Source organism: Embiotoca jacksoni, unplaced genomic scaffold, assembly GCF_022577435.1.
Source record: "Embiotoca jacksoni isolate LCO1_2020_lvr unplaced genomic scaffold, fEmbJac1.0.p SCAF_20, whole genome shotgun sequence".
Lineage (NCBI taxonomy): Eukaryota > Metazoa > Chordata > Actinopteri > Embiotocidae > Embiotoca > Embiotoca jacksoni.
This window is the reverse complement of record NW_027185341.1, coordinates 2,536,661-2,559,471: the sequence shown is the minus strand read 5'-3', so window position 1 is coordinate 2,559,471 and position 22,811 is coordinate 2,536,661. Positions and strand designations below refer to the sequence as shown.

General features: G+C 41.9%; 2 protein-coding genes across 2 annotated transcripts; both read right to left on the bottom strand.

The window, feature by feature from the left end:
• Positions 1-1,384: 1,384 nt before the first annotated feature.
• slc35g1 (solute carrier family 35 member G1) lies at positions 1,385-10,282 on the bottom strand. The gene is made up of 5 exons (XM_069155575.1): positions 9,646-10,282; positions 8,096-8,276; positions 6,066-6,200; positions 5,495-5,691; positions 1,385-4,397 (listed from the first exon to the last, which is right to left on the bottom strand). Exons 1-5 carry the CDS (start codon positions 9,971-9,973, stop codon positions 3,973-3,975), a joined length of 1,266 nt encoding a protein of 421 aa, XP_069011676.1. The 5' UTR covers positions 9,974-10,282; the 3' UTR covers positions 1,385-3,972.
• A 648-nt stretch (positions 10,283-10,930) lies between these two features.
• On the bottom strand, positions 10,931-22,741 carry lgi1b (leucine-rich, glioma inactivated 1b). The gene is made up of 10 exons (XM_069155574.1): positions 21,872-22,741; positions 21,646-21,717; positions 20,000-20,071; positions 19,182-19,253; positions 16,625-16,696; positions 15,468-15,637; positions 15,120-15,284; positions 14,316-14,536; positions 13,563-13,809; positions 10,931-13,024 (listed from the first exon to the last, which is right to left on the bottom strand). Exons 1-10 carry the CDS (start codon positions 22,081-22,083, stop codon positions 12,675-12,677), a joined length of 1,653 nt encoding a protein of 550 aa, XP_069011675.1. The 5' UTR covers positions 22,084-22,741; the 3' UTR covers positions 10,931-12,674.
• Positions 22,742-22,811: the final 70 nt, after the last annotated feature.

Below are 22,811 nucleotides of genomic sequence, written 5' to 3'. Positions count from 1 at the left end.
CAGGCAGAGAATGAGGCCACACCTCATCTGTGATGACACCAAGTGTTTACCTCCATGGTTAACAATTACTTGTGTGACATCAGTGTAAATCATGACCCCGAGGAGACGGTGGTGCAGTGGTTAGCACTGTCACCTCGCAGCAAAAAGGTTCCGGGTTCGAATCCGGTCCTGGGCCTTTCTGTGCGGAGTTTGCATGTTCTCCCTGTGCTCGCGTGGGTTCTCTCCGGGTTCTCCGGCTTCCTCCCATCATCCAAAAACATGCACCTCAGGTCAGGTTACCTGGCGCCGCGCTCGTGGCAGCCTGCTGCAGCATCTCCCCCCTGAGAGCCCCCCCCCCCCCCCCTGCTGTAGTGAAGAAATTTCCCCTCGGGGATTAATAAAGTGAATAAAATCAAAAATCAAAAAAATACAGCAGCAGCAATTTGTTCCCCCCCCCCCCCCCCCCCCCCCCCCCACCACATGATTGACTGTCAACAAATGAGAAACGCTGTAAATCATCTTGGTTATCGAATTTGAAACACTAATTTAAAAAAAAAGTGCAACTTCTGATGCCACCTCAACGAAAACCACCCAAAGTTTGACATGACCGACGATGTGAAGGTGCGTTCAAGATCCGTCCTTATTTTTTGTGGATCCTGCCCTCTGCTGTCCGAACAATTTCATTACATATGTATGAAGATTTCTCTGTCCAACTAACGTAAAACAAAAAAACACTGGTAAGAACGATCTTAGTAGAGTTACAATTACAACTCACAAAATTAAAAAAAAAAAAAAAAAAAAAAAAATCCTATTGTTATAACATTTGCAGCGTGCGTGTTGTGTGGACAACGGAGCTTTTATAGAAATGGTGACTGTACCGCAACTGAACGCAGGATAAATAAATGTTGTGGAACCGCTTCAATTCGTCTTTATTTTCGAGGCGTTCCCCCCCTCCCGCAGCAAAGAGCTCCTCTGTTCCAATTCGGCTTTTCGCGCTTCGCTCAGCTCAGCGCTCGGCTGAAGGATCGCCCCCTGCGGCCTCCCCTCGATTCCAGCGTGAGGTTTGCAGCGGTGTCCTCTGCTGAAGGTTGCAAACCTTGGGTTTTTGCGCGAGGTGCGGGCGGGTACCATCCGGAGCGGCACCTTCGAGCAGCTGCCCGACTCAGCGGTGTGTTTGCACCGGCGGAGCTTTTGGAGACGTCCAGACTCCGTACGCAGTTTGGGTGCGTTCCACAAGTTTCAGTCGCGTCGCTGTTAAATGAATTAATGAATTCATCAAGTGTTTTGAGAGAACAAACCGTTTTCAAAAGTTTTACCGCGTAATAAAAAATAAAAAAAATCACAATTCTTTCAGGAGAGAATATAGTAAAACGCAAGTGTTGTAAATCAAAACTCCAGACAGTGGTTATGAATTCATATAGAGTTTATTATTAAATTATAATATCCTAAATATAATCCATCACTATGCAGAAATACATATATCTTAAAGAGTGTGCCGAGGAAACACTTGATAGAAATGGTGAAATAAAAAGTATTAAAGCCTAGTATAAAAAACCCTACAAACAGCTTCAGTAGGTGTCTAAGGCTTAAAGGTCCTGAGACTGTTCACCTAACTATTTGACGGCAATACAACGTGTTGAACTTACACTGCCAGCATTCAAATCAACTCAACTCAAAATCGGAGAAATAAAAATCAAGGTCAGAGTCAAGCAACGTCAGAAGTGACCTGAACTTCCTACTCTACCGTGGACAATGACTACTGAACGTCACAGTGCATTCGTTGATTCAGGAATCACATTAACTGACAATTCGACGCCAGCGCGAGTTGCGCAATTTGCAAATCGTTTCATATTTTCTGATCTGTGTCGTTGCGATCGTATAGAATTTCAGGCGAACTCAAAATGCTCTATTTTGCTATATATTTGCGCACAGTCGAGATGGATTTCAAACCACAGCAAATTCCACAGAGATAAAAAAAAAAAAAAAAAAAAAATCCAATAAACATCTCGGCCAGTCCGAGAGAGCTTAGTGCCCTGCAGGACCAATATCTTTCAGTTTGACTTTCTTAAGAGAAAAGAATTTAGCGCACAAACAACCGTCCTCGTGTCGCGTTTCGCAATAATGTGTAAACTCGGCGTTCAGTCTCAAGCGGTGCGATTTACCGTACAAAAGGAACAACTGCTGGGTAATCGGAGCCGATTGGGAGCCGCGGCGGCACGGGGCCGGGCCCCCGACGGGCCCCCGACGGGCCCCCGACAAGAAACAAAACCAGAGCGTGTGAAGTAACCGGAGGATCGAAAGTAGCAGTCCTTTTTGCTTAGGAATATTGAAATGCCGTATGTTTCAAGACTATTTTTTTTTTTTTAAGTCTCTCTCTCCAAAAAAAAAAGAGAATCTAATTCCGTCTCACCGCCCCCAACAAGAGCGAAGAACTCATGAGTGTACAACTCGTCCGCTGACGGGTTCGCTTGTGAGGTGACCGCAAACATCCTGAATTTGGCACAAGAATCGCTGAGGCGATCGCAAAAAAAAAAAAAAAACCCCCGACGATACCCTGGTGGGGGAGGAGGGGGAGGGGGGGGGGGGTTAAAACCTCGACGTCAGCTTTCGGGTTTGATGACAAAGTGCAGCCGTTTCGCTGCTGTTCATTTGAGTAATGCGCAGTATGGTGGTGAGGATGGTCACGTTGGCATACCTGCGTTACGTTACGCCGTCTCCCCCCCTCTCATTATTCTGCTCGAGGTCCTTAAATTAACTGGAAAAGCTGCGTTTGCACAACGCTCGAAGCAACCCTTGCGCGCGGCTGTTCAGCTGCCGATTTGTGGAGTCGCGTTGGCGGGTTCCCGACACTTTCCCCGCCCCCCTGGGCGCCGTAGAAAGAATTATTTTTAGACCGTTGAAGACGCTAATTTGATGCCTCAGTTCAAAAAGAAGAAATTAGTGTGGCCTTTGGAGGGGTGGGGGGGGGTGGGGGTTGAAGGTCTGAGGCAAAAATCATTATGAACGCTGTTAGCACCCGACTTCAGATCTATATCAGTGCGAACACGCCGAGTTATCTCGGAGCGACCCACCCAGTACGAGCTGCTGGTTTAGGGAGCAGCTGTGTTAAGGGGAGCTGGAGGTTAAAACTCCCTATTTAAGGCACTTCAAAATATTGAGCAAAAATGGAAAAAAAAATAAAAAAAAATAAAGGAATAACATCGTTGAGGTTAAGACCACCGGGGGTGGATTTAGGTGAAATTCTAATTTTGCCATTCTAAACAGACGAGAGATCCCTGAGAGAATCACGCGGCAACGACTCCGTTTCCAAGTGAGAATGTGGCCGAATTCAGAATTTCATTTTCAGCTTTTATATTATTTACGGCGACTCAAAAACACTTGGGGATTTTGTCTGCTTAACAAATGCTTATGTCGTAGGTCATAAACGTGTGCATTAAAGTGTTGAATGCTCTGTTTTTTTTTTGTTTTTTTTTAAGTTGTGCGACGTAGTATAAATGGTCCCGATGCAGTAAACGGCTCTCTTTGGCAATTTCATTCAGGTTAAAGGAAAAAGGGTAAAAGGGGGATATTTGATTTGATTTTTTTTTTTTTTTTTTTTTTCCAACTTTCAGTCCTTTTTTATGCTGGATACTTTTTAAGGTGAAAATAGGAAAGCCGAGTAGTCAGCTCGCTCCGGGGGGGGAGCAGGATACGGGGTTTTTGGGAAGCAGTCTCGGCTTCCTCTCATTTCCTTCGGAGGCGTTTTCATTTATATGCAAATAAATGCGTACGATAATTTACAACCGGTTGACTCTTAAGGAATCAACATGCATAAACGTACACAGGGGCTCGTAGATGAGCCCCGGACGGACCGGATCCCGTGTATTTCTGATTTGAACTCTCCAAAGAGATTATTATTTTCATGTAAATGACAAAAGTAAAATACAAAGAAAAAGAAAAAGAAAAAAAAAGAAAAAAAAAATCATGAAAACAAAAACAAGAAGTGCCGAAGTACTATGTTGCTTCTCGGTTCTTGCGAGCGTTGCTGTACAGCTTCCGAAGCGCTATCCCGCTGGTGCTCATGACAATGCACAGCGCTCCGCCGAGGCTCCACAGGGTCGGCGCGCGGTTGAAGAAAAGGAACTGGAAGAGGAACGCCAGCACCACGTCCACGGTCCTCATCAGGGCCACGGGTCCGGCCTTCTCCAGCTGCAGGGCTTTTGTGAGGAAGGTCTGGCCGGCGATGCCCAGGACGGCGATCAGCATCAGCAGCCAGCGGTCCCGGCCGCAGTACGGGATCTTCCATTCCCCGAGGACGGACACGGTGATGATGCTCTCGATGAAGCCGATGACGGCGTAGTACCAAACGGAGAGGTAGTAGTGGACGCTCTTCCCCATCTTGCGAAGAATGACGAATGTGCAAGCAGCACCGACCGCGCCTGGAAATAAATCAGTGAGTACGAAACGGGATGAAACCCGCCAAATCTGCAGGTCGAGGAGAATAAAACGTGGGGGGGGGGAAAAAAAACCCCAGATACGAGGTGTTTTCAGGTGTACCGCTTCGGAGCTATTGTTCCATTTCTCATCAAAATACTTGAGTTGACCAAGTGTGAGCTGTTGTATTCAACTAAGTTTGACCATATATAATTTACGTTACTATTGATAGCCATAACCTTATACAAATCTGTGATTCACTTCTAGATTCGACTGTTATTTTCTACCGTAGTTAAAAACATTTTTTTTTTACTCCAGAACTCTGCAATTTAAAGCACGCGACAGAAAACGTCCTTCATAGTAAAACGAGCAAAATTTTAACTTCCACCTCCCGTCAGCGGAAAGAGGACAGCGAAGTCGTTTCGCGGCTTCCAGAAAACACAAGAGAATCGGGGGAACTGACGCCGCTGAGGAGTGTACACACCCGCCCTGCTGAATATAATGACTTTTCTCTGCCCGAAGTTTTTATCTAAGCACATGTGCAGGATTCTTCACAAATGTGAACAGGAAGAGAAAATTGAAAAGAAAACTCCCAATTAATTGTCCTGTTATCAATTGAGACACTTGGATGGCGCAAAAGGAAACGCAATTAGGACTTCGGCGAGCCAGGGTTTAATTTATAACTGGGTGATTCAACTAAATTAATTTGGCAAACTGTTTGTAAGCGAGAAACCAGTGGAAGATCATGACTTCTCACCAAAATGGCAATTTCAGTCCTCAAATCCAATCAGATAAAACTTTTTAGTTTCTTAGTATTAGAGCAGCTAATGTCACTTTTTTTTTTTTCAGAGGGTGTACTGAGCTTATAAATATTAAAAGGACTATTTTCTAAGAAGCAATTTGAGCACCACGACAGGGAGGACTCCCCCCCCAAGAAAAGAACCATGATTAATTGGAGAGCTGACCCTGATACGCCGGGTGGCTGTATTGTATTCGGTTCCCCAGGTTGCCACGGTAACGCTGACCAGAAATGGTGAACAGGATTCCCAACGTCACACTTCCACCTGCCTGTTATGGTCAAACCGATCGGTAGAAGTCTCACCTGCAAAGGCGGCAATAGTTCCCTTGATGTGGTTGTCGTAGTTGCCCTCGATGCCACGGACATGCTCGCCAAAGAGGAACCGTGGCCGGGCAATGAGGATGACTCCGGTGAGGGTGAACACAGTGAAAACACAGTCCCAGATTGTACATTTCTCCTTGAGGAAGACCCAAGCCAGGAGGGAGGTGAAGACCGGATTACTGAGGGCGTCAAGGAAAGAAAGGGTCTATTAGAACGAAGAGGAATAGAGATGAGAGCCTGTGGAAAAGTAACAAACGTGGACGTGAAGTTAAATGAATGAAGAACAGAGGGGAGAGTTTCCTCAACGGGTCCGTCCCCGATGAAGTTGTGGCTCAAATTTTTTTTTTTTTGGAAACCATTTCCTCACATCTTCAATGAATGACTGACCAACAATTTGAGAGGGAGAGGAATAACCAAGTGGAAGATGCTGGAAAGTGAGATAAAGGGACGAGGAGGAGGAGGAGGAACAACTCAAGGAAAAAAAAAAAACTATCAAAAAAGTGACAATAATCAAAACTAATTCACAGTCAGATAAGTTTGTCGCAGCTCTCACCTGAACATGATGACGGTAGCGTCCGCTAGCGGCATCTGCTGAACTGCATAGAAGAGCAGGATCATGGCATTGGAACCGATGAAACCCCGAAGCACCAGATATATACGTTGATCCCTGGGACCAAGGAAACCTGTCCTGGAGGAGCAGACATATGAGGATGATGGATGAATGGATGACTGAATGGATGGATGGATGGATGGATGGATGGATGGACGACTAGGCTGAGTGATAGAGGAAGCGGTAAACCGAAATATTAAAAAGGGATGGATGGGGAATTTTTTTTTTTATTATTTTTTTAGTGGCGTAGTGGATTGAGGGATGATTAAATGGCGGGATGGCTGAAAAGATGGATACATTTAGGTAATGCATGGATGACAGTGATGAACGGAAACAGGGATAGGACAGAAAATAAGGACTAGAGGCAGATTTGTAGGGAATGAATTCATGTAAAAAAAAAAAAATAAAGAGGAACGTGGAGGATGAAAAGATGGATGGACGAGTAGGTAGATGAATGAATAGAAGTACTGGTGGTATTCTTAAGGAATCCATTTTAATTTCAATTCTATTCCAAGGTGATTCATTTCCTTGGTACTAAAAGAATATACCCACCTGGTGGAATACATGTAAATGTAAAATGATGGGTTGCCTGGAGTTATATTTGTATTCATAAACTTCCTCACTGTAATTCTGTTATTTGAATTATGTTTTTTTTTTTCTTTTTTTTAATTGCTTTCTTTGTCCGAGGTCACGTTTTTGTACATACGGACATAATAGTTTCACCTGACTTGTTTAAAAGTAGCAATCTCAAAGGTCTTCATTTCAATAAATGGATGTTAAGTCACTATTGCCAAATGAGGTAACACAATAGCAACTGAGGCTGTGGCTCACCGATGAAAGCGCTTGAATTTACGGTATTACGGAACTGAGCGGAAAAAAAAAACCACGCGCAGCGAGCAGCTCGCCGACTCGTCTTCTATCACCCGGGGACATTTGTTTGGCCGGCTGGCACAGCAGGATCCCTTTTGAGCAGTTTTCTTTGCTGTGACTGTAGTCTGGAAACCCCGTTTTCGTTCACGTTTACAGAGCCACTCCGAGTGACGGACCAACCGGCGACGAGTGCCGGTGGTTAAGTGCGATGACGTTTAAGTCAAAGGATGGGTTTTTAAAAAAAAAAAAAAATGTAAACGTAGTACAGTGGCGGTAGAGTTTTGCCGCATGTGGCGGTCAATGTTGGCTGGTTGGTTGGTTAAAGGCCGCTCCGATAGCTTCAAATTGATCCAACATTTATGCCTTGCAGGATGGAAAAAAAAATTGAAAACGATTCCATATGTTCACGCAGTCAATTTGCGTCCTCAACAGCAAACTGGCTTTAGATCTCTCTGACGTGAAGTTCAAAAACACGGATGCAATTACCACTTATCGCCACAGGGGCCGCCTAGAATGAAACAAAACTGCGATCTTTGACATTTTAACCTTACGCATTAGTTGTAAAGGATTCTTGCTGCTGGCGGAAATAAATAATTGTCGAAGTACAAAAGATCGCCCGAATGTCGTGCTAATGTTTCAGCTGCAGCCTCAAATTATACTTTGCGCAGCGTTTTATTTCGTAAGTGACTTCGTTTTTAATCTTATGTAATTTGTAGCAGTCAGGGACTGCTTTTCAGACATGAAGTTTACTGTACGGAGGCAATAACTTCATGTGGGAAAGCATTCTTCAAAACCTTTCCAGCACTGCTTCAACATTGTATATTTCTTCGACAACAGCGGTGAGGGGGAAAAAAAAAATACAGATCTCTCTAAATATTTTGACAACTTAATGTTTAAGCACTGAAGCCGGGATATTTGTTGAGAAACTGAAAACTGAAAAGGCATGAACATAAAAGCAGGAATCTCCAGAAGATAAATTACCAGCAGGGAGTACGACCTCACTGGGTTCATACTTGTAATCTCATCACGACAATTAAATTGACGGTCTGAAAGAATTTTGGGGAGTTTTACTGTAAGCCGTACGCAATTAAAGTCACGCTTACTTGTGGTAGATGAGTAACGGGGCAACAAAGAGCATCTGGAAGAAGCAGCGTATGGCGCTGATTTCTATGGCGTGGACCCCCTGGATGGTTTTCACCAAGAGGGCGATAATGGAGAAGAAAACTGTGGACAGGAAAGCGTAGAACAAACCAAGACCTGGACATCTCTTTGGTTTCTCTTGGCCTGTGGAAAGAAAAAGGAAAGGGTACAAGTGAAGGAACAGGTTGAGGGGTCAGATGGGGTGAGAAAGTAAAATAGGAGCCCCCAACAGAGGTATCATAGTTCCATATTTCATAACAAAAAAAAATACTGCTTATTTTGTTCATACAGTAACAGCAGGACTGTGAACTCTGTGTGCCCGGGGTAAAAATATATATATTTTTTTAAATTTCCCCTCAGGGATTAATAAAGTATATAACTACCTACCTACCTACAAATTATGTTGCAAAAAAACCCCAAAAAAACACAAATGGTCTGCCAACAATTGTGCGCGAAGTGTTGGCAAACCCTGCCTGAGGCGCAACAAAGCGATATGTTTGCAGAGATAAAAAAAAAAAAAACGTCACCCCGAGGTTACGCACACATCTTCCTTTGCACCCGTCACTCCACGGATCAGACGCTGTATTTGCCTCCTTAACATTGTACTAACCCGAAGGCGTAGTTGAACGGACGCCTCTGATATTTAAGTTGCCATTCATCAGTAGCACTTGCGCTGAAAGTGTGCAAACTATGACACCAGGTGCCACAAATACTTTAGCAAAACTGATACGCGTGGGTATTTCCCATTTCCTTGTAAGCGTCCAAAATAAAGCTTCTTCCTCATACAAGGTTAGTTTCACACCCTTTTTTTTTGTTGTTTTGAATGTAACATGTAAAAGGCCTTTTGTAAATGACTATAGGTGGGCTGACCCTTCCTGTTACTGCAAAAGTGCCCAGTCATCCATCCTGTGATGGAAAATTTTAATCTGGTTTACAGAAGGCTATCAAATATATATATATATATATATATATATATATATATTAAGCATAATCATTGTATCCTATTATTATAGTTATTATTAGGCATAAAACGCTTCTTCCTGAAAAATAAACATAGTGTGAAATTATAAACGACCTTATTAAAAAAAATACATTTTATTCTGAAATAATTTCTTTCCATAGTCCACTTAATTAGGGCAGTGAGTTATGAAAGTACAAAAAAAAAAAAGAAATAGGCCTAAACTTTCTTGTGTGTGTGTGTAAGCGTGCGTTCCTCCGACTCCATCCCAGCTTTTAGGCTAATAGCGTCCACGTGATCGCTGTTATCACCGATACATGACGCTGCACGGTTGCGTAACGTGAGATTACGCGGGAAGTCGTCGCTTCTCCGGTTGTTTCATCTTGACATCGTCTCCCCCCCCCCCCCCCCACCCCCCTCCCCATCCTCCCATCCTCCCCCATTACAAGGTTTAAGACCCCCGTCGCCAGCGGCGCGGAAGAAGAAGAAGAAGAAGAAGAAGAAGAAGACGGGGGACACCGACGCCGTTTAAACTAAGTGCGTGCGCTCTTCTACCTTGACGCGCGCTCCTTTCGCGGGACGGGGGTTTGCTTCTGACGCAACACGCCGGCGGACACAGCGTCGTCGTCGTCTTCTTCTTCTTCTCGCCGCCTTCCGGTGAATTCTCGCTTCTTCTCGCTTCCTCCTCCTCCTCCTCCTCCTCAGCATCACCCTCGTCGGCGTAGCCGCACGACGCGCGACAGTTACTTTCCAAACGAGCCCTCTCCGTTTCGTCCTCGCCGCCGTCTTTTCGGTCGCGGCTGTCAACTTCGTGAAACGCCACGGTCGCGTCGTCCTCTACGGATAAAGCCCACTCGCGCGCGCGGCGGTTGCGGTCGCCCATGGTAAGATGTGACGGCCGAGCGGCAGCATGCCTCGGTGGGGGGAGGTGAGCGTCTCCTCGTCTTCTCCCCGGTGTCCCGAGTGACCCGGAGACGGCGAAGGTTTTAATGACTAATCCCGGCGGCACGGCGCAGGACTCTCGCGCGGTGGTAACTTTTTGTTTTTTTTTTTTTTTTTTTTTTTTTTTCCCCGCGGGGGGGCAGAAGTGAACCCGAACCGACTCTGTTGGACGACTGAAACGTTTGCTCGACGTTTACGCCCATTTATTTATTTATTTATTCACGGCGAGCTGTCGGGAGATTTCAACCAACCAAAACTCCAGCTTCCGCGCGTTTTCTGATTCACGGACGCGCACAAAGAAAATACATTTTACGTAAGACACGAGCGTTAAAGCTGCGTGCGGTCCCCGTAATCAATAATTATAATTAGGACTTATTGCTCAGAAATAATGAGCTTTTAGGAACATTTTGACATATTCAGTCATAATTATGAGACATGATATATATATGTTTTTTTTTTTTTTTACATTTTGTTTTAGCTGGAATTCATTTCGAGCATCATTTACTTCAAGAAAGTCGCGTTTTTATTCATACTGCCGGATTATTTATTTTTTTTGATCAGTCACGGATTCACTAATCGTGCGAAGCCATACTTAAAGCCTTTTTAATCACCGCCGTGCTCGGGTGCCCACAACCACACTGACAGCACCTTCTGGTACAGGATTAGAAGTCTCTGCCCTGTACTGTAAAAAAAACACAAACAAAAACACAAACAAAAACACGCACTTTCATCACTAACTTCGTAAAAAAGGGTTATGAATGACAAAAAAAAAATAGATGAAGATAGACTGTACAGGTAAACATTGACGATGACTGATGCGATCAATAAGTGAGAGATGAAAAATAAAAAATAAAAACAATTCGCTGAATCAACAACGATCAAAGAACTAGATCTGTGATTTTGAATTTTAGTATTTTATTACTACTGTACATAAAATACAATTAGCAAGATGACAAAGGAAAAGCTAATATTGTCTATCTGTACCCTAACTAGATTAGACTGACAAGAGTAAGTCTGCACTGCTTTGCAGAAATAGCATGTTACGCTGCATTTAAGGAGGCGATCCTTGTTTTCTCTCTATATCTACACTAAATCCTACAGCCCATCTATAAAAAAAATAAAAAATAAAAAAAAAAAACAGAGTGGTCCCCTTTCTACATACAAAAGAAATATCATAAATTACACCACATTGTAAACATTATATTTGGCAAATTGTTGTCAGTGAAGTTGTTAATTGTTACCAATACTCTGCTTCTTTTGTGTCAGAATAAGAGGAGCGTGTGAAAGCACAGGTAGTGTGCGCTGCACAGTGGTCGGCTTTGAGTTGTGGAGGAAAGACAACAATGGTTTGTGCAGCGACAGAGAGAGAGAGAGAGAGAGAGAGCTGGGTGGCACAGCGGGGTGCTTCTGCTTCCAGTAAGTCATTCATCAGAAATCAACACCGTGAGTGTCGGTATCGTGCATCCAGTCTTGTTCAACTCGTAGCAGACAGGACAGAGACAGGGGGGTTTTTTTTGTTTTGTTTTGTTTTCCTCCGTTTCTCACAGTGTCTTCATTACATTTAGTAAGGTACACTTCTTCGAGTGTAAAATATTTGCAAACAAAAGACCGATGGGATGCGGGCTGGCTCGCTGCCGAAGAATGGACATGGTTCTCAGCAGGTGGTCCATATTTGACCCGCATTTGGTTGGAAGCGAGTATTATTTCTAGGCTCCGGTCTTATGCTGACAAGCTACCCCTAAATTCGCTAACTACACCACCGCACCATCATCGAACAAAAAAAAACAAAAAACATTTGTGTACATTTGTGAAGTTGTTTATCTTCTACAAGGAATCTCAAGACCGTCACGTGTGACTCGGAACGACTCGTGTCGCAGTGTGATATTGAAATGCTGGGGAATCCCAATCTGTCAGCAGAACTGAAGAATGATGTTTTCAGCTTCGGTGCAGTAAACCACAAAAGGGGATGAAGCGGCACAGACGACGCCACTGCATAGAGACCGTGTACCTTAGAGTAGGTCGCATTCCATACTCAGTGATCTCTTTTACTCTGAATTTAATTTACCCCAAAACGCCCTGCTTAATTAAAGAAGACTTTAAAAATGACAAAAAAACTTCCTCCCTTCCTTTTATCGAGAAATATTTCACCATTTAGCAATTACTGAATTTTCATCAGCGCTATCAAATTCCTTGATTGTTCCTATCAAAGTCCGACATGAGGAGTTAAAACAAGGTATGGAATAGCAGACGCTTCATACATTGTTTTTCCTGAAAGAAAATGGAATGAAGTTTTTCAAATGCAGAATAAGGCCTTTCAAAATGGTAAGGGTTCGAGATGAAAATCAAAAGGGGTATATCAAAATAAACTCGTTGCAACAGGGTGTCAAACATTAGGTGCAAAGGATTTAATTAAATATATTTTCCAAGAATGACCTTTCAAAAATAAACTCAAGAATTGCCCTCATAAGTGATGTAATAATTTCAACCACTTAATTTCAACTTAAACTGATCTAAATGTCCTGAATTATATTTGGAAAATCTTTACTTTGACTTATTTCTTGGGACTTCCATTTGTTTCAATTAAGGTGAGAAATGGGACTGACAAGTTCAACAAAACCGTTCCAACAAATAGACGACGGGTTTTAATTACTCAAATCGATCATGAGATGTTCGTATATCTGTGTTTTTCCCTTGAAGCTGGACGCGAGCAGGAACACCCGGTCGTCAACAGAAACCAGAGAAAACGCTCGAGGCGCCTGGATATTCAGCTCCTGAGATGGGACAAACTGGCCCCTCTTGGTGTCCCATTGGTAGACCTGCGTCAGTGAATAATCGCTGCCCAAGATGGCATACTGCCAGTTGCCGATGGAGACGGGCTGGAACACCATAGAGCCGCGGGAAGGAAATGTCTGGACCTCCTTGAACATGGCACCGTCCCAGCGCATCACCTTGGAGTCCCCGATGAATCTTGTCAAGCATATAAACAGATCACCTATGAAAAGGACAAAGGTTTAAAGGGCTGTTTAGTTTACACATTCAGCTGCTAAATCAGGATCTGAAACAGAAAAGCTTTATGTAAATCCCCCAAAAAATGCATTGCCAGTTATCAATAGCTGTTCTGCTTTTTAAAAAAAAAAAAAAAAAAAAGAAAAGATATTACAGTCATGATTTATGGGCAGATTTTATGGCAGTGACTTTGCCTCTTACCTTCTTAGAAATGAAAGCAGATGATATGCCGAGCAGGAACTAAAGTGCCATACATTACAGCTGAGCGCAAGTCATAACTGTCTTTATTAAATTAAACCTGTTCCATGTTGACACTCGATCAAAGTCCACCCTCAGACAAATGACCGGCCGCGGACTGAAACTGAATTTTAGCATTAACAGCTGACTGATGGCAACTATAATACATGGACTTGGACAAACTAAGTCACACCAGCTGAAACTTGCAGTTCTCTCTTTCGAGCGAGCCCCAAAAAAATAAACCCCCATTCGTGTACCGACGCTGCTATTTAAGCTGCCGCTCTCACCTTTGACCCGAAAGTGTTTGACTGAGAAGACGTCCTCCATGTCGGGTATGTCGGTCCTGCGGTCGAACTGTTTCTGGCTCCTGTTCCACTGGTACACAACAGGCCTCTGGGAGCTACTCGACAAAATCAGGTGGGGTTTGTTGGCAATCTCCAGATATTCCACATCTGTGTCCCGGTACCACGGATGCAGTGACTGGTGCGAGTAGAAGCCGTTGCCGTTCCATTTGTACACCGTCGTGGAGCCGGCCTGCGAGAAGAACACGTGTAATCAAAACAACTTTATTCAAAACATGTCCTTATTGGTGCAAACAGATTTAAATTAAGAGCTCGACAGTGATTAAAGAAACAGAAAATAATTTGTGCTACAGCAAAGATTAAGCAGTAAACTGCACACTTTTAGAGGGCCGAGGCGAAGGTGTGTGTGTGTGTGTGTGTGTGTGTGTGTGTGTGTGTGTGTGTACATGCCCAAGTGTCCCCAAAACATATGCGAGAGCATATGCCATCATTCGGTAATACAAGGCTAATCAACAGGAGCCGACGCATGCCGACATGCTACAGAGAAGGCTTGGCCGACAAGGTGGGAAGAGTAGGAGTGCTATTCATAGAGGGGGTGGACACAATAACAAGAACAAATACGATGGTTTTTATTGTTGTTGTTTTTTTTTTTTTTTTTTTTTTTTTTAAAGTAAACTGCCTTCACTAGGCACCGTGCTTCGAAAAAAAAAAAAAAAAAGAAGGGACAGAGTGGCCAACCTTGGAGCTGTCGGCGATGACAAAGAAAGACTCCCCATCGATCATGAAGGTCTCAATGTCATTGGGTTTGCGGATCTTCAGGATGTCAATATCCTGGATCTTGATGAATTTGTTGGCGGAGGTGTCCCGTTTGTAGATGTGTGAGCCCCCAAACAGTTGGGCCACGATGACAAAGAGGTGGTTGTCGATCACCATGGGCTTGCAGACGACCGTGGAGGTACCTAAACAGTAAAAGAGAGGACAAAACACACACAAATGTTAATAATACTGAACAGATCATTATCAATACAACTCAATGTATAGCCTGCATTTGCTTTGCATCCCACGTGGCCTCTCTGACTGACATATCATTAAATATTACTCCCTGCGTATTACTACATAAGTACTGTTGAAGTTTGCTGGGTTGGAGCCTACTGTAACTTCTATTATCTTATATATAGTTAGCTAGTTTAGACAATTGTTCCCTAATCTAGGGTCTTGGACCTCTCGCAAGGATCACCAGATAAATGTGAGGGGTCCTGAGATGATTAATGGGATAGAGACGAAGTCAACAAAGCAAACACTACAGAAATGTGTATTGATTTCCTCAAATTAACGGTAGAGCACAGTGCTAAAGTAAATATTGTTCATTACTTTCCACCACGGCTAAACTCAGTGACACGATATAATCAACATCCAGTTCCTCATACCTCTACTTCTCATTGGGTCTCCTTTAACAGTTACACATTGTCATGTGACACAAAAACATTTACGCAGAATTCCCGAATAACACTGATGCTGCTCATTACTTGTTTTAAAACTCACTTTCAATGGTGTCATAAGTTCTGAAGGTCATCTCGACATGATCCCATTCCAGGAAGCTGCATGTCCCCGCAAAGGGCTGAGCAAACACAACATACTGCTCCATACCAAAGGTGAAGGCATCCACCGAGATGGACTCGAACTTCAGCGACTGATAGGAGGCAAACTCTGAAAAGTATGACACGGTAATTCTCTTAAGTCATCCATTCGTACGCGCAACGTCACGCATAAAGACGCAGGGAGTCCGCTGTCGCTATTTTCAGCACCCCGAATTGATGATCAAGACAGGGGGACATGAGAGCTGCTTGCTGCCTCTGTAACGGCAGGGGGACAGAAACTGGAAAGTGATACCTGCCGTGATGCAGTCAAAAGAGTGCGGCAGCAGGTCATTGATCTTCTTCCCCTGGTGAATGGGCGGACCGCTGCAGTAGATCTGGTCCAGGGTGGCATTGGTGTGATGCATCCACTCCACCAACCACTTGAGCTTGCAGTCACAAATTAAGTTGTTGCCTCGCAGATCTCTGCGAGTGTCACATGTACCGTCAATTAACGCAGAAATGTTAGGACATCATTTCCTTAACATGCACTCTTTAAACATGTATTTTAAACACAGACTTGTTTGCAGTCACTGTTAAGTTCCCGCTGACTGCTCTTCCCTCTGTCTCTCCCCTACTTGGCTGCACTTTGGCCTGAAGCCAACAAAGCCACAACAAGTGTTCTATCTCCGGAGTGGTCACCCACACACAGCCTGAACAGCTATTAACTTTGGATAAGTGTATTGGATGATGCACAGACTCGGGCGTTATTCCAGTTGATGTGTCAATGTGACCAAAGCCAGGATCCAACTCTTTTCTCTGCAATTAACTCGTTTTACCCTTTTGTTTACCCTGACATTCTGGCATCATAACCCAATCTTTCTTCCTCTCACCTTTAGATTTTGATCTTTGATTTTTTTTTTTTTTTTCTCTCTATTGCATCAAGGTATAGCTTCTTCTTCTAAAAAAATCTTTCATTTTCTATGTCTGTTCTCTTTCTTCTCTCCTCACTGTATAATCTTTTAATGCTTTTTAATCCTTCTTTGAAGTGCAGCAACTCTTATTTTTTTTTCAGCACTATGGCTGCATAATAGTACAATATTTAACCCCGCAATTAAAGAAAACAGGGAGGAAGACAGAGGGAGATTTCACTCAACTTCTCACTTGATATTTGCCATAAAGTCTCGCCTCCCATCTGACACAAAATGCTTAACACCCCCCAAAATATTTGCTATTTCAGAAAAACTACTAATATCCATTACATGTCAGCCTTATCATTACACACACATCAATGCACTTAAATGGATGTGACTAAAATTACTCAACCTGAAAACTAATTAAAAAACTAAACACATCGAAAGAATAATCACATACAAAACCATTATCCCCTTAATGATCACTTTAATAACCTACATAATACTGTATATATGCATAGATCACTGTGAATATACTGGGTTTGAAATAGAGACTCACACTTTGGTCAAAGCGTCCATGCCCTTGAAAACATCTTTGGGCAGCGTCTCAAGGTTGTTGTAAGCCAGACTCCTATTAAACAAAGAGGGGGGGGGGGGGAAATCACAGTGATTGAATTTGTAGTAGATTGTATCTCTGCAGACAGCAGACACAGCCATTTTTAATATCAGATTCATTTTTTTGTTAGCTAGATTAACTTTCCTTACAGAAACAAAACAAATGAGTTTCCCATGTTTTCCACATGGGACACAATGGGTCAATATGTTTAACACAAGTTGCAACATACGATTACATGGGGAGGATATGGGGAAACGTTTTTTTTTTTTTACATTAGAATCTACACGGGCTTCACACATTAAACCATGTACATTTTCCAAAACCGTGTTTCCCATGAGTAAAATACGTTGTACAAGTTTCACATGTGCACAATCACATGTAATCACACTTGAGTTTTTGCACATGTGAAATTCCTGTGACACAGCTGAATCACAAAAAAGGTGTTTTTAAATTACAAGGTGCAAATGGACAGGACTAAAACAATCGGTAATGATTCATCAATTACATGCTATTCTTTACACACTAGACTTATCATCTACTGTACATGGAGAAGTAGTATGTTCTTTGTATTCGTTATAGTTAACACTGAAAACCTTTATAACTATCTCTTGTTTTTGACCCCCTTAAACAGTGCTGCCCTTTCCCATTGCTCTCAAGTGGATGGTATGTTTGCCAGCCAGTTAAGACTGACCCTACAGAGGCTTTTCATCTGTGAGAGAAAGACTGACCTCTCAAACAGAAAGAGATGTGAATGAAATTAAATGCCAACGTAATTCATGAAAGCTGCATTATTTATTCGGGAGTCGGTTCTCCGGGGAAGAGAGACCATTTTGCTTTGAGTCTGTCCAAGAATGCACTTTCCAAACCGACTGGGTTTGAGTGGAGTGGACAGGAGTCCTGCCTGTGCCCTTCAATAATGTATTTACCGTGTGTGATGCATTTAAATATATACACCATTCATTCATCTCTCTCTTTTATGCATACAAGTTTGTTTACTTCTCTTTAAAACTAGAACAGAAAAAAAAACATGTGCACTGACAGACTGTGGTGTCACTTCTGTTAGAAACACCAGAAAATCTGAGCTGACATTTGTATTTGTTCACACATTATTGTTTAATTATTGTTTAATAACTGTTCAATTGGAAATTGATTTCATCTCAATCCATTGAGACTTGACTGCAGTTTGGATATGACTTGCCACAGAAGTCATCACGGCCTCGTCTATTAATGAAGTGTCTTTTTTTTTATTTGACTGAAAAGTCTTCTTGTGCCACTTTATCCTGTCTTCCACAGATAGTCTGCTCCATCTAAAATGAATAGAAGCACTCATTTTTGCAACATTTCTAATTTGTACTGCTTTATCTTAAATGTACTTTGATTCCCCTCATTTATGTTTGAATAAATGTTGACAAACCTGTCATATTTGAATTATGTCCGACACTGTATAAAATTCAATCAATGCAAAAACATGATAGGGGCAATTAAAAGCCACCCATACATCCATTTATACGTGATGAGAAACACAAGTATTCAAACACTGTACAGAATAAACACAAAATGCACAAGGGAACAACCTGCCAGAGAGTCAGGGACAGATTATAGGTCACTCGGTTTAACGTTACAGTACAGTTATATTTAGGTTTGACCTCCAGGTCACTCACGTTCTCAGCTACCTTTAGTTTAGGCAAGCTTAGCAATTCATGAAAGGGAACGTTTTTTTTGTGGTTTTTTTTGTTTTTTTTGTTTTTTTTTGAAAAAAAAAACAGAGTTTAGAGAGTGTTGAGTACCTTTTTCTTGCGTTAGGATTTAGTCAACTTGAACTTAATTCATTACACTCACAATATAGTATATCACATCAGCACTGGTGACTGTCACACTACTGGTCACATCAGTGAATTTATGAATTAAGTGTTTCTTTTAGGTTGATTTTTAAATCATTCTAAAACATACTTTAAGCATTCATTTTCAATATCAATACCAATAGAGATGTTTTTTTTTTTTGGGGGGGGGGGATTTATCTCCAAAAAATAAGTGAACAACAACTCTGCTGATCCACTAAAATATCCATATCTGCCCCTTCTGCAACCTGATCCAGCTGACACTTTCAGTCACCTTCAGAATTGACCACTGGCAACACCGCTTCTGCCTACCTTTGCATTCCAGACAGTGACAAAGTGATACAGAGACAGAAAAGGAAAATTGATGCACAGTTTATGCCAGAATACCTCGAATACTCCCCTACTACCTTTTACCCAAAACGCTTCTTTTTGAGAAAGTGTGTCAAAGTGACAATACAGACTTTTTATATCAAAAAAGTAAAGAATAGTAATATATTACAACAACTGTGAAGGAGGCAGTGAAAAATAGAAAAGATCTCTTGGATAGGAAGGAAGGAAGGAGGACAGGAAAGACAGAAGGAAGAAAGACAGAAAATAGAGGAAAAACAAGGACTAAAATGTTACGTTTTCCAACATTGCTACTGCAAAAAGAAAATACTCACAGATGTATCAACGCTTTCAGGCCCCGGAAAGCAAATGGAGATATTGTTGCAATTTTATTGTTTTCGATAAATCTGTGAATGACAAATACTGTGTTAACATTTTCACAAATTAAAATAGGTTAACACAATGCAAATAATCCCTACACATACACGGTATGATTATGGAATCGTCTATTGTGAACCTGTAAAATGAAATCCATCTTCTAAACCTTAGTGATTGTGTGATCTCATGGACGATCACGTAGAGTCTACAGTACACTCATACTGGAAAAACATGTCAAAATAAATTGTACTGCGAAGGCAGTGCACACCAATATGTGTGTTTTCAATTATTCCGTCTATTTTCACTCAGGATCTGGTTAGTGTTGAGCGGACGTCGTCTGCGAATTACATGAAAGCAGCAAACTCTATGAACCTTTAAAAATAATGAAGCTCATAAATCATCAAGTTCTCTTGCCCTAATCAGGCAGTGTCAGTGAAAATATCTGTGTGAGTGAAGCATCAGTGTATATAGGGCGTTAAAATGCTTGATTTTGGAGTGTGGTGTTTATTGACAGTGTTGTCCCACATTGCAACACTCAATAGCTAAGAGCAAACATATACTTATAACACAAATGTATAGATCTTCAGGGAAACGTTTTTGCTGGTTAATACAGTAACGTTTTCAGATTTGAAATTGGAAGTGTGTCTCACAGCTATTCATTGCATATTTTCTTTTTAATATAATAGAGAAAATACGCAGTTTATGTATTTTATGACACTCCACCGCACAGATGTATATATTAACCATTTATAAATTAAAAAAAATAAACACTTACAGGTATTCAAGGTGTGGTAAACCAAGAAAGGCATCTTCGTCAATTAGGTCAAAAGAGTTTGCTGTGAACAATCTGTGAAGAAAGAAAAAAAACCACAAAACAGTGAATAATTTAAAGCGACAGAACACTCTGTTCCCACAGCATTCCCCAAAACTTTTCTCTCTGCTTGTTTGTGTTTTATAAGTCAACTGAGTTGAACTTAAATGAACTGAAGGAAAAAACAAAAACAGAAAAAAAAAAAACAGAAAAGAAATGAATTGTACTTTCTGGTAGTATATGTTTGATATTTGTTTAATCATTTTGAGAAAAATGTTATGATTGCTAAATATTGACAGCAGTGACAGTAATTCTGAATTCAAAACTGGAGAAAGCCAGGGTGTGAGACTGTGTTACTGTAACAGACAACAAACTCATTCAGCGTTTCCGCCCACAATTTGATTTGTCCTCAAAGAATGAATCAAACAGAAAAATGTCCGCTCACTCCAACATACTTTTTATGAGATGAAGGAAAGAGAGAAATGTTTAACTCCTCCCTCTTGTTTCTGAGTCACTTGTTAAACCACAAACAAGAATCCAACAACAAATACTATTTATATGCTACATACATAAATTCATTCATTAAATGTCCATTTGAAAAAGAGGTTATAATCTCAAAATGTTGCAATTTCTTTTTTATTTTTTTTAAATAAAATTAGTTGTATCTTTTTCTTACTGCATGCTCTACAACCCAGTCACAGTGACCCTTTACACCCCCCCCCAGTCTCCTATGTAAGAGCTCCATTGATTAGGTAGTAAAGGGTAAGGTAGCATTAATGAAGGTTAAAAAAAGGCCAGGTCACGTTGGCAGTAAATAATGACAGATGGGTCAGCACCTCTCATTCACCTCCCATTAGTTCATTTCACCTTCCTTCTGGTCACAAGTTTGCTACTCTGATGCATGATGCTATCTTTGCCTACATGTGAGAGTTCACGCACATTCACACTGATTCAGTGTCATCTCAGAATGTGATGAAACTGACGCCAAGGAAGCAGTTTAGCTGAAAGAAAATGATGCTCTGTGACAGCGTGCTATTATGTGCTGTGTGAAATGTTATTAGAGCGCAGTAAGCCCGATCTTGCTGTTAATTTGCAGATTTACAATAACAATCTGCTCAATAGACTCAATAAAGATTTATAATAATAGATGTTATTAGGTGAAAGATCAACTACACAGTAATAGTATGTGTTTGGCCATTATCTGACTGTTTCTGTGTGCTGAATTCTTCAGGGGAAAAAAACAGAATAATGTTCATTATTTATCTCTCCCACTCTGCTGCATCTCTCCCCAACACACACACTGCTCCTCTCGCCCCAATCCCTGCTGTTAGTTGCTTTAGCCATGTGGTCTATTGCATAATCCTGACACCATTACAGAGAATCCCCCTTAAATCTGCATATCAGCCTCCACACAAGTCCTCAGGGAAGACACGGCCTCATTGTTTAACAATAAAACACAGAAGATAGCTAGATAGACAGACAGACAGACAGACAGACAGACAGATAGATAGATAGATAGATAGATAGATAGATAGATAGATAGATAGATAGATAGATAGATAGATAGATAGATAGATAGATAGATAGATAGATAGATAGGTGTTACTCACAGCAGTTGCAGGGCAGGTGTGTGAACAAAGCTTCCTCCAGTGATTTCATTAAATCCAGACTTGACAAAAGAGCTGAATAAAAGCAGAATATATTAAAGGGAAATCTGACAGTAAATACAATAAAGATAAGTCTGAGACAGAGTATTGCCATAAGCTCTGTAACATATATTTGAAATATATTCGGCACGACGGAATTAGGAGTCTACTGAGGCGCAGGTCCACTTACAGTGAAACGACGTCGATTGGGAAAGTGTGAGGCACGGATCGGACGTTCTCACACAGGGCATTATCTTTGGTGCAGGTACATCCAACGGGGCATCGGGGCTGCTTCAATTTCCGACCGTCAGCTAAAACCAGGCTGACAGCCGCGACCCAAACCAGGAGCGTCCATCCTTTCCGTCTGCTCCATCCTCTCAGTGTTCTGCCCGGGTATCCCATTCCTTCTGTCCCGGTCGAGTACCAGCACTCAGGCACATGCAACTTCTATAGGCAAAATCTGCGAGGTGTGGAATCACAGGGTTGAACAGGAAATGTTTACTGATTATTATTATTATTATTATTATTTTTTAAATCGATGCTTCTGTCTTGTTTGTTTTAATGATAGAAGCTGGCGCTCTGATGCAGGCTTGTGTCTATGCTTCTTGCGTCTCAATAGGAAGGCAACCGGTCCAGCGGATTTGTTCTGCAAGGGGCAGGATTACAAATGCGGGACAGACGGGACGTGAGAGCAGAAAACATCTCCGATTTTTGGTCTTGAAAAGGAATTTTCTCACCCTCGAAAAGTAAAACACGACGATGAAAAACGGTCTTTTTCTATTTCCTGCTTCCAAATAAGTTGTCTTGTAAATGCTGTAGCCATCAAAGACAACAACAACAACAACAACAACAACAACAAAAATCCCGTTAGAGAGAAAGAGCAAGGAAGAAAGAGATGGGGGGAGAGAGGAGGTGGAGAGGCCCCAAGGTGCGCTTTTTTTTTTTATATATCAGCAGTGCCAGCTATTATTTATGCGCGCTTCAGAGCCGTGCATGGCTAATGGGAAGCGCCTATTCATGAGGCTCTGTGCAAAATGCACCTGCCCCACTCATTCAAATGCTGCCTCTGTTCTTCTCTGCCTTGGGATAATGAGGACGGTAAGTGTGAAAGGGGGATGAGCTTAAACCAC